General features: G+C 36.1%; 1 protein-coding gene across 1 annotated transcript; it reads right to left on the bottom strand.

Annotated features, from left to right (window-relative positions):
- Positions 1 to 1,364: 1,364 nt before the first annotated feature.
- On the bottom strand, positions 1,365 to 10,768 carry LOC310739981 (chymotrypsin-like protease CTRL-1). The gene is made up of 7 exons (XM_083566281.1): positions 10,230 to 10,768; positions 9,436 to 9,454; positions 4,398 to 4,562; positions 3,907 to 4,175; positions 3,224 to 3,369; positions 2,008 to 3,124; positions 1,365 to 1,419 (listed from the first exon to the last, which is right to left on the bottom strand). Exons 1-6 carry the CDS (start codon positions 10,288 to 10,290, stop codon positions 2,855 to 2,857), a joined length of 930 nt encoding a protein of 309 aa, XP_083422407.1. The 5' UTR covers positions 10,291 to 10,768; the 3' UTR covers positions 1,365 to 1,419; positions 2,008 to 2,854.
- Positions 10,769 to 12,439: the final 1,671 nt, after the last annotated feature.

Below are 12,439 nucleotides of genomic sequence, written 5' to 3'. Positions count from 1 at the left end.
GCCGTCCAAGAACAGATCGTCAAGAGCAGTGTTGTGCTCGTTACTAAAAAATAGTAACTAGTTACAGTTACTCGTTACTTCATTCAAAAAGTAACTCCGTTACTTTGTTGATTACTTACACCAAAAATAATGCGTTACTGTTAAAAGTAACTTTTTAGTTACTTTTTTAAATAACCTTCTTTAATGTTCCCATTAATGCTCTCTTATGCGTTATGGTTTATACAAACACAAAACTGACTTAAACACAAAGTCATTTTTAAACACTTTTATTAAAGTCAGACCAGCACAAACTGAATATATCAAGGATTTCTGAAATAAATAACAAAACAAGCTGAATAATATATTCACAATCAAAAACTAAAGTGGCTTCTGCTGTTGTGTTGAGCTCTTAAACATGTTCCTTTCACAGCTGAAGTGTGAAAACAGAACACCGGGTTAGCTTCTAGCTACTAGCTCCTCAGGCATGGAGGTCCTGGAGCAGCTTGAACAGATTGGAGTTGCTGTTTATCGCAGTAGATACGAGCTTCGAACCAGAAAGACACAACTTACATTTGACTTAAAAGTTTTTGTCTTTATACTCAACTAAAGTGAAATAATGAGCATATTTCCACTTTGAGAAACTCGTCTTGCTCTCGCCTCGACTCGCCATTACTGCCGCACAGACCTGAATAAACGGAGACACGCTCACAGTGCGTCTTCTTCGTGTTTACAGTGGTTCATCCACCAATCCTACAATGCGTCTTCTTCGTGTTTACAGTGGTTTATCCACCAATCCTACAATGCGACGCTGCTGTAAGCATGTTAGGCTGTAGTCTACACTTCAGCCGAAATTAATTCATTTAAAAAAGTAACAGGTAACGCACCATATGGTAATGGTAACAGAGTTACTTTATTTTTTTAAAGTAACACGTTACAGTATTAGTTACTGTAACTAGTAACGCGTTACTGCCCAACACTGGTCAAGAGTGTTTTATGATGAGGGAAGTTAAAGAACATCACAATACAAGCCGGACTGTCATTGCCAGAAAGGCCTTTTCTGCTGGCCTAAAACTCTTTCAGAATCACAGGCTTACATTTTTATATATTTTTGTTCATGGATATGTATTAAATTATTTCCAATAGTCTATTCTTTAATTTCTCTCACTTCAAGAAGTAGCACAACTGAGTGTAATTTTATGTTGGAGTTTCTTTCCAATCAGAGTTCAGATTTTACACCACATATTGTTGTAAGACCTGCAGAAATGAAAAGCATGGGCTCTGGGTAGCTTCAAATGTATGTTGCTTGAACCAGTCGGACTTGTTTACTCCAAGGCAGACTAGAAGACATAGATTGCATAGCAAACTGCACAAGCTGCACAAGGATTTAGCTGTTTTTATTTTTCACAATGGCTAACAGAAATTTATTTGGTCACAGATACACTTACAAGGACATTTAAAAGATAGGTCAGCCAAAGTGGTTCAAAACAGTTGTTTAGCTTTTTTCTAAACCATTTATACTTTTGCATATCCTTTCTGTAAAATTTGTCCCAAAACTTGATGCACAAAAAAATGCACAAAAATGCACAGAAAACTCGAGGTCATTTTAGATTTTTAATGTTATTACTTTTGCTAGAGATGATCTATACTTGCAGTGCAGCTGTGACGTCAGTAAAAGTATACTTGTTGTATTAGGAATCCTGGCTTTTGAAATGACATTTATTCTCACTGCATGAGCTACCTGTCTGTGATCCACTGTTCTGTTATACTTTTTTTTTTTTTACAATATTTATTAGTTTCTACAGATGTGGTGTCATAATGATTGTATTAAGAGATGAATTGATTCAGGTAGGACATCAATGAAGGCCTAAGTGTGAAATGCACAGCCCACCACTGGTTGTTGGTCATTTGAGGTTGTATTTTACGGAATTTCAAGACCCGATAAGGACCTGATAATTTATTTTATTATGGCCTGGTATGTAAACCCATAGAATTCAAATAATTTTCTTTGTCTGAAACTGAGGCCAAAACATGTTCCAGCATGAAAATTCCCATGTGCCCAAAACCTTCCTACAAGTGGGAAGGTTATTAAAACAAAAAGGTTGGAATAAGTCTAGAATGGGAAATTCAAAAAAGTACACATGAATGTTGTATGTTCACAGAATGTTTTAAATAATTATGTTAAAAATAAATGTAATAAAATATGCAATTATTTTAGTTTTTTCGATGCAATATTTGGTATTACGTAATAAGCCACATACAATGTAATATCTCAATAAAATATGCACAAAACAATAATTACATTATTAATGGTTGTTTTTTGGGTAATTATTAATTATTTTAGTAATTACTAATATCTATTACAGATTGTTCAATGTAATACCTCAATATATTAAAATAAGATATGAACAATAAAACACATTCAACTAAGTGTTCATTCTAAGTTTAAAAGATTGCAAGCTTGAAAACTTTTGGTGAAAAGTTGTTGCTAGAAGTGCAGAAAAGCATAGATCAATTATTTCTGTATGATTTTTCTCTTCAGTCTGTCGTTCAGTACACAGACAGAGGTCAGCAAAAAGCACAGAAAGAGGCTGAAGAAACAAGCAGGGGATCCTCAACAAGTCTAGTCCAGCTAATGAGCCTTCTCTTTATAAATGGAAAATAACGTGTGATCAGGATTGTCAGATTTTATGTAATGTCTTTGTTACACACATTTTAAAATGTAGTTTTTCTAGATTTTGCAGAAAATGTAGTTACTAGTGATTAAGTAAAAGCTGTGGAAAAAAAATTCAGTATATAAGTAAGTAAGTAAGACCTTTTGTAAGGCATCGACATAAATACATTAATATTAGCTTACTTTTCAATTTGACTGGCATCACTACAAGTTGCAAAGAAAGAGGAAGAAAGGAATGACAGAGAGAGATAGAGTCAGACAGAAAAGATTGGGGGAGACACAATTGCCATTTGAGAATTTTATAAATCCAGGTTGAAGGCTGTTGATCTTGCTGTTAATCCAACTCTGGTACTGAGACACTCTGGTGTACACACCGGGGAAATTAGGTAGAGCGCAGCTATAGCCAAAGCTCGCAATCCCAGCCTGAATCCAGGTGGTGTTGAACTTAACCACCAGTGGACTTCCAGAATCACCCTGCAAGAACAACAAGCTGTTAGCTACATGTCTACATTTTAAATTTGTATGACCCTTAACTGTAAGCAGAAATATTAGGACAGTTGTTAGGTTTCTTACTTGGCATGCGTCTTTCCCACCCTGAGGCAAACCAGCACACATCATATTGTTTGTTATAGAAGCAGATCCATATGTTTTTGCACAGTCAGTGTTACTAATAATCGGTATCTGCACTTCCTGCAGGGTTTGAGGGGATGGCAGACTCACTGTGAACATTCATAATAAACATTCACAAACATGAAATTTATATTCTTTACTGGGGAATTCGGTTTGATGTGACCAGCTAAAACACACCAAAACTCAAAACATGCTCACCAAATAGATACACCATCTTTGTCAGCTAGTAATTTATTTTCAGTATCCTGACCAATAATTGTTAATATTAAAATATAAATTAAAGATAAATATTTAAATAAACTCTAAGATTTTACATTAGTAGCCTATTCATTGCTAGTATTTCTGAAGCTCTGAAAATTCAGAAAATACCAGCAAATAAAGTCATAAAATGTGGTCCACCAAGCTGGCCAGCTTGATTTTCAGGGGTGAGAAAAATGTATATTCCAAAGCCAGAAATGTTTTTTTGTAAATATATTTTTCTTATTTCTTTATTTATTTATTTATTTTACAGATCTCAACATTAAAATAAACCACTAAAACCTGCAATCAACTGGATGTGATGCATTTACCAAATGAAGCAAAGCTTTAATGCAATAATATAATAAAGCAAGCATTAAAGTACTCACTGTTAACAGTAATTCTACCCCATCCTGTGACCCAGACATTTGTACCACCAGGCAAAGTACTGTTGGATGCTGCAAGGCACACTGGCCTTACATAATCATTGAAATTCAATGAAGAGGAGAGTTGGACTAGTGCAATGTCATTGTCATTGGTTGTTTGGTCATACTGTTGGTGGATGATAATGTTAGTAGCATTTGTTTTCTGCATATAAAGATTAGTCCCCTCCAGACTTGCCATTCCAAGAAGGACCGTTATTCTTGCTGCTGTAATGCTGAAAATGAAGAGAGGTTTTGATTGATTGATTGAATGATTGATTGATTTACATTTGCCACTATCCACCCCTTGTCTCCTTGTCTTAAATTTACAATAAACAGCATTACTCAATTACAGTAAATTATGTAATGCCTTATATGTTGTGCACTATGAAAATACATATATGCACATTTATATTGTGTACTTATTCAAGATTGTTTCCTTATAACTCCTTATATACCTTTGGAAACAATGAGCAGCAGATAAGACCCAGTTCTGATTGATCAAGCTGCCACCACAGAAATGGCTGCCACCTGCCTGAAAGCTGACCTGCCAAGGCCAGGACCCGGCAACAGCATTTTCACCACCCACAATCTTTGTGTTAAGTAAAGCCTGACCACACACACTGGTAGAAAAAAAAAAAGCAGGAGGTCAGAAAAACACACATCCTTATTCTACAGTCTTACATAAGACAGTAGATACTGGACTGTCAAGTGCAGGATATTGTATTGTGAAAAAAAAATTGTCATCTTGGATAACTAAGTTTAAAAAGGCTTTGGTATACAATAAATATGTCAAAAAATCCAAAGGGCACAGAATTTCACAGAAAAAACCCCCCAAAGAAAGCTGCCTATGATTATGGTTTAACCAGCAGACATTAGCTACATAATTAGGCTAACATTGCCCAGCACTGTCTAGCATCACCTCTAGTGATAATGCCTTGAACTTACTCTTAAAATATTATATATATATATATATATATATATATATATATATATATATATATATATATATATATATATATATATATATACAGTGAGGAAAATAAGTATTTGATATTATGCTATTTTGCAAGTTCTCCCACTTAGAAATCATGGAGGGGTCTGAAATTGTCATCGTAGGTTCATGTCCACTGTGAGAGACATAATCTAAAAAAGAAAATCCAGAAATCACAATATATGATTTTTAAACTATTTATTTGTATGATACAGCTGCAAATAAGTATTTGAACACCTGTCTATCAGCTAGAATTCTGACCCTCAAAGACCTGTTAGTCTGCCTTTAAAATGTCCACCTCCACTACATTTATTATCCTAAATTAGATGCACCTGTTTGAGGTCATTAGCTGCATAAAGACACCTGTCCACCCAATACAATCAGTAAGAATCCAACTACTAACATGGCCAAGACTAAAGAGCTGTCCAAAGACACTAGAGACAAAATTGTACACCTCCACAAGGCTGGAAAGGGCTACGGGGAAATTGCCAAGCAGCTTGGTGAAAAAAGGTCCACTGTTCGAGCAATCATTAGAAAATGGAAGAAGCTAAACATGACTGTCAATCTCCCTCGGACTGGGGCTCCATGCAAGATCTCACCTCGTGGGGTCTCAATGATCCTAAGGAAGGTGAGAAATCAACCCAGAACTACACGGGAGGAGCTGGTTAATGACCTGAAAAGAGCTGGGACCACCGTTTCCAAGGTTACTGTTGGTAATACACTAAGACGTCATGGTTTGAAATCATGCATGGCACGGAAGGGTTACCTGCTTAAACCAGCACATGTCCAGGCACGTCTTAAGTTTGCCAATGACCATTTGGATGATCCAGAGGAGTCATGGGAGAAAGTCATGTGGTCAGATGCGACCAAAATAGAACTTTTGGGTCATAATTTCACTAAACGTGTTTGGAGGAAGCAGAATGATGAGTACCATCCCAAGAACACCATCCCTACTGTGAAGCATGGGGGTGGTAGCATCATGCTTTGGGGGTGTTTTTCTGCACATGGGACAGGGCGACTGCACTGTATTAAGGAGAGGATGACCGGGGCCATGTATTGCGAGATTTTGGGGAACAACCTCCTTCCCTCAGTTAGAGCATTGAAGATGGGTCAAGGCTGGGTCTTCCAACATGACAATTACCCAAAGCACACAGCCAGGATAACCAAGGAGTGGCTCTGTAAGAAGCATATCAAGGTTCTGGCGTGGCCTAGCCAGTCTCCAGACCTAAACCCAATAGAGAATCTTTGAAGGGGGCTCAAACTCCGTGTTTCTCAGCGACAGGCCAGAAACCTGACTGATCTAGAGAAGATCTGTGTGAAGGAGTGGGCCAAAATCCCTCCTTCAGTGTGTTCAAACCTGGTGATAAACTACAGGAAACGTTTGACCTCAAACAAATGCTTGCTACTGTACCAAATATTAACATTGACTTTCTCAGGTGTTCAAATACTTATTTGCAGCTGTATCATACAAATAAATAGTTTAAAAATCATACATTGTGATTTCTGGATTTTTTTTTTTAGATTATGTCTCTCACAGTGGACATGCACCTACGATGACAATTTCAGACCCCTCATTGATTTCTAAGTGGGAGAACTTGCAAAATAGCAGGGTGTTCAAATACTTATTTTCCTCACTGTATATATACACACACAGTGAGGAAAATAAGTATTTGAACAGCCTGCTATTTTGCAAGTTCTCCCACTTAGAAACCATGGAGGGGTCTGAAATTGTCATTGTAGGTGCATGTCCACTGTGAGAGACATAATCTAAAAAGAAAAAAACTAGAAATCACAATATATGATTTTTAAACTAATTATTTGTATGATACAGCTGCAAATAAGTATTTGAACACCTGTCTATCAGCTAGAATTCTGACCCTTAAAGACCTGTTAGTCTGCCTTTAAAATGTCCACCTCCACTACATTTATTATCCTAAATTAGATGCATCTGTTTGAGGTCATTAGCTGCATAAAGACACCTGTCCACCCCATACAATCAGTAAGAATCCAACTACTAACATGGCCAAGACCAAAGAGCTGTCCAAAGACACTAGAGACAAAATTGTACCCCCTCCACAAGGCTGGAAAGGGCTACGGGGAAATTGCCAAGCAGCTTGGTGAAAAAAGGTCCACTGTTCGAGCAATCATTAGAAAATGGAAGAAGCTAAACATGACTGTCAATCTCCCTCGGACTGGGGTTTCATGCAAGATCTCACCTCGTGGGGTCTCAATGATCCTAAGGAAGGTGAGAAATCAGCCCTGAACTGCACGGGAGGAGCTGGTCAATGACCTGAAAAAGAGCCGGGACCACCGTTTCCAAGGTTACTGTTGGTAATACACTAAGACGTCATGGTTTGAAATCATGCATGGCACAGAAGGTTCCCCTGCTTAAACCAGCACATGTCCAGGCATGTCTTAAGTTTGCTAATGACCATTTGGATGATCCAGAGGAGTCATAGGAGAAAGTCATGTGGTCAGATGAGACCAAAATAGAACTTTTGGGTCATAATTCCAATAAACGTGTTTGGAGGAAGAAGAATGATGAGTACCATCCCAAGAACACCATCCCTACTGTGAAGCATGGGGGTGGTAGCATCATGCTTTGGGGGTGTTTTTCTGCACATGGGACAGGGCGACTGCACTGTATTAAGGAGAGGATGACCGGGGCCATGTATTGCGAGATTTTGGGGAACAACCTCCTTCCCTCAGTTAGAGCATTGAAGATGGGTCGAGGCTGGGTCTTCCAACATGACAATGACCCGAAGCACACAGCCAGGATAACCAAGGAGTGGCTCTGTAAGAAGCATATCAAGGTTCTGGCGTGGCCTAGCCAGTCTCCAGACCTAAACCCAGTAGAGAATCTTTGGAGGGAGCTCAAACTCCGTGTTTCTCAGCGACAGGCCAGAAACCTGACTGATCTAGAGAAGATCTGTGTGGAGGAGTGGGCCAAAATCCCTCCTGCAGTGTGTGCAAACCTGGTGAAAAACTACAGGAAACGTTTGACCTCTGTAATTGCAAACAAAGGCTCCTGTACCAAATATTAACATTGACTTTCTCAGGTGTTCAAATACTTATTTGCAGCTGTATCATACAAATAAATAATAAAAAAATCATCCATTGTGATTTCTGGATTTTTCTTCTTAGATTATGTCTCTCACAGTGGACATGCACCTACGATGACAATTTCAGACCCCTCCATGGTTTCTAAGTGGGAGAACCTGCAAAATAGCAGGGTGTTCAAATACTTATTTTTCTCACTGTATATATATATATATTAGATTTATATTGTAGAATAATCTTTTGATGATTTTTTTTTACATTTAAGGCCTTGCATTAGATTAGACACTAAAAATACACTACATAGAAATGTGTTTCACAGTTACAGCTGGCATCTCCCCTCCCTGTTTTGTGTCATTGTTTGCATGGCAACAGTGTCAGAGGTTTTGATTTGCTTTCAATTATCCTTTGTTATAATCTCCACCCCATATTTCTTTTCAATTCATTCCTTTCTAATAAGTGAATAGTTTGTTTTCAGACCTCTGTGATGGTACATCTATATATCTATATTATACCACAATTTGTTCCAGTTTGACTTCTTTTGACATTTGACGGTTTCCATATATATATATATATATATATATATATATATATATATATATATATATATATATATATATATATATATATATATACCCACCACTGTATACCCACCACTGTGAGTATACTATATACTGTACAGCTCATGTGAGGTTATGTAATTATTATTATTAGGTAATTATGTATAAAATCATGACAGTCCTATGGCCTAAAATTGCCCAACTGAGTTCAGGTAAACATTTATCATCATGTGAAAAATATATAAGAAAACAAAAAAAATCATTTAGAAAATGATGAGGGCTTCTGCCAAAATGTCAATTGTATATGTAAATGTAATATGCAGGAATAAAATAGAATTTATTATGTTTAATAAAACTCATACTGTGAGTTGTTGATGTATGTTAATTCATCTTTGGTATCAACAGTAGTGTAAAGCCCCCCCCCTTTTCTAACTTTGTAAACAATGGCATGGTTTTAAGTGCTGGCGTGAGTGTTTATTTACGACTAGTCAGTAAAAATAATAATATTTGCTGTGTTTGTAAAACACTGACAGAAAACTATAAACATGGACTTGTTTAGTCATGAAATTTGTGAATAAGTGTAACACCGAACTCGCTCGGAAATAAAATGTTCAACCTGCTAGCTCACAAACCAGAAAATCCACTACCAGTAAATGTGGAATCTAACAATTTTTTTAAAAATAAAATGATAAAGCCATAATTATTTTTGTATGATGCAACCGGATTGTTATATTGTTTGTTTGTGTGTGTGTGTGTGTGTGTGTGTGTGTGTGTGTGTGTGTGTTTGTGTGTGTGTGTGTGTGTGTGTGTGTGTGTGTGTGTGTGTGTGTTTGTGTGTTTGTGTGTGTGTGTTTGAGATGTGGGTGTGGATGTGAGAACTTACCATTTAACTGGGACAGTGTGCCTAATGGAAAAGGAGAAGACACACACAATGCTTTATTAAATAGTGTTAGAGAGATTTGACTTCAGATTTATAATTGTTGCTTTCTGAATACAACATAAGGACCAGCCAACATGGATATTTACAATAAAATCCTGTATTTAGTACATATATTTCTTCACTGAACAGGTATGAGATATGTTCAAAATGTAACCAAAATGAGCATGGCATTTGAATATGTTACTATGAGCATATATCAGCATCCACAAGACCCTACTCCCAAAACAGTATATGAGAAAATTCTAATTTTGGTGACTGTCTTTTTTATTTGACAGATAGATTCCTTAACTCTTAAGCTCTACTTTAACTATATTTATTAAAATATATATCATTTCGTAAATATTTCCACCGCTAATCAAAAATATGTTATATATCCATTAAAAGTGTATTTCTTATATATATATGTGCTTTTACTTTGTACTTACTGTCTTTCTGATAAACCTTAAGAGCTGCACAAATGTAATGGTACACATTTGATGTATGTTGATGTATTAATTAAACAGCTTTCTTCATTTTTTTGCCATACATGTATGTTCAGAACCATAACTCTATTTTCTGGATAACCTGACATTTTCTTTGTTCATTTCTATTCCTATTTCAGAAATGAAATGGCTATTTAAAAAAATGGTTGAAAAAAACCTTTACACCTGTAGTTTCTTGCTTTAAATGTAATGTATTGAACATATGCTAAATTCAATTGAATGCTCATCATCAGCACCAGCGCTTCCTTTACACCTACCTCTTGCATTTAAGAGTAGTATATATACAGCACACACAACTTTCCACAAATAGATATCCATAATCTAGTGTTCTTTCCGGTTTCAGGTAGTCTTCTGTCTCTGGATGTTCTTTGTCTCTGAATATGTTATTGTTTTCCTCTTTGTGGTCTTATAAATACGTGTTAGCTGTTACCTCCTTTACCTGCATCACTTGTTTGGACTTCCTCCCATGTTGTTGGTTCCCACACTAAACTAGTTCTAGGACTAGGTGGAGACACATTCCACCTGACACTGTACCTAGTGTAACTTTTTTCAACTCACTTCACAGATTTTCTATGTAATTCAAACCAATGTTTTGTGATAATAACTCCAGTACTTTTATATTGTTGTTTTAAATTTGTTGTCAGCTGCAACTAAAGTTTAGCTTTCTGACTGGTGTCCTAAAGCTCTCAGTCTTTTACATAATCTTTCTTCCTCATAATGACATTTGTGTACTGAAGCGTAACAACAAAAGACCCCACCCATAAATTGATACTGCCAACCCCATGCTCCACAGCTGGGATGTTTTTTGGGGGGATTAAATGACCAGAACTGATCATTATTGATAAAAAAGTTCTAAAATATGGCATAACAAATTTCAACCTGATAAAACATTTCACAAATGAACATTACTCTAAAAGATAAAAAGTGCTTTTTGCTGATTCCTGCCTACAAATGTTTGGCTTTTCTATGGCAGTTTTGTTTTAAAGGCTTTTTCCTTGTACAAAGGATTTTAAGGACATGCCACTTGATGGTGGGTATACATACTTTGGTTCCTGATGCTCCCACAGACCTTAGTTGCTTTTAAAATCAGTCATTTTGCCATTATTATTTCAGTTTATTTGCTTTAACTGCACTTTAACTGCACTTTTACTAAATTTTAAAAGAGGGATAAGATGAGTCTTGGTTGCTTAACGATCTGAAAATTACTTTCTATTAAGCGGGGAAGAAAAATAACATTTAGAATGTATTTTTTTATTGTTCAATCTTGCTGTTAGTTTCACTGTTTCCTTTGGCCAAACCATACACTGAGACAGAAGGATTATCTTTGACTTTTTTAAGAAATCACAGTGGTAACAGAGTTCATAAGACATGTAAACTTTTAATATTATAGTCTTAATGATGCAACATTAATATTAATGTTAACTGCCAGTATTTTGGTAAACAATTTATTTAGTGCATAATGTGTCTGAACAAATTAACATGTTTCCGTTCTTAAATGGATATGTGTCTTAAATAACATTAAGTTCTCAGCAAAAAAAATCTTAGGTTTGCAAAAATAAATAAATAAACAGTCTGAGGTGCTATTGAGGTTTAACATATCTTCATCATTAAAGGTGTCAGAATCTGAGCATTCCTGCTGTTTCTACCTTTCTTGTCTTTTCTTTCCTTGTGTTTCCCCACCAGATGTCTCCATTGTGTCCCTGTGTCCTTAATTAGTCTCCTATTGTTTCTACCTGAGTCCTGTTAGCTTTGTTTGCAGGCTATATATGCTCCCCTTATGTGTCTGTCAAATGCTTGATCTTTGAACTTATGTACTCTGTTCCCCATTTTAATTTTGCAGAGTCTTCTGCCTTTTCTTAGGTTGCCCTGTGTAAGTCCTTGTATATTAGTTTGTATTTTTGCTTAGGTTTTTTTTTTTGCTCTGACATGCAGTTTTGCCACAGCTCCATAGAAACACTTTGCTTATTTTTTTCCCTGAAAAGTTTCAGATTTTTTTGCCTTCTTGAGTTATTGCTCTGATATTGATCTGTATTTTATGGGACCTGATTCTGTGGAAATATTTTGGATATTTAAAATAAAAACAATGAATCTACCAGCATTTGTGGGGAAGTGGCAAATCAGTGGTTAAGAATCTGAGTTGCTGATTGGAAGGTTGGGTGTTCAAGGTCACATTTTCCCCATTTTTAAGATTTATAGGAACATTAAATAAAGCTTATAAATATTGCATTGTGCTGATGCCACATGATTGGCGGATTGCATAATGCCAACAATGAGTAGTTTTACAGATGCTAAAATTAAAGTGACCAGTGAGTGTCAACTTTTATGTCTTAAGTGACCGGTTTATAAGTCCAAATAGAAGATTGTCTGAAATGTGACATACATTTATAATTTGAAGTGTACAAATCTGTTAAAAAAACCTTTTTTTTATGTGCGTGTTCACTTCGCTTGAGTTCAATACGGTATTTTC

The sequence above is a fragment of the Silurus aristotelis genome (genome assembly GCF_946808225.1).
Source record: "Silurus aristotelis genome assembly, chromosome: 17".
Taxonomy (NCBI): domain Eukaryota; kingdom Metazoa; phylum Chordata; class Actinopteri; order Siluriformes; family Siluridae; genus Silurus; species Silurus aristotelis.
The sequence above is the reverse complement of the archived record's forward strand: the minus strand, read 5'-3'. Positions and strand labels throughout refer to the sequence as shown.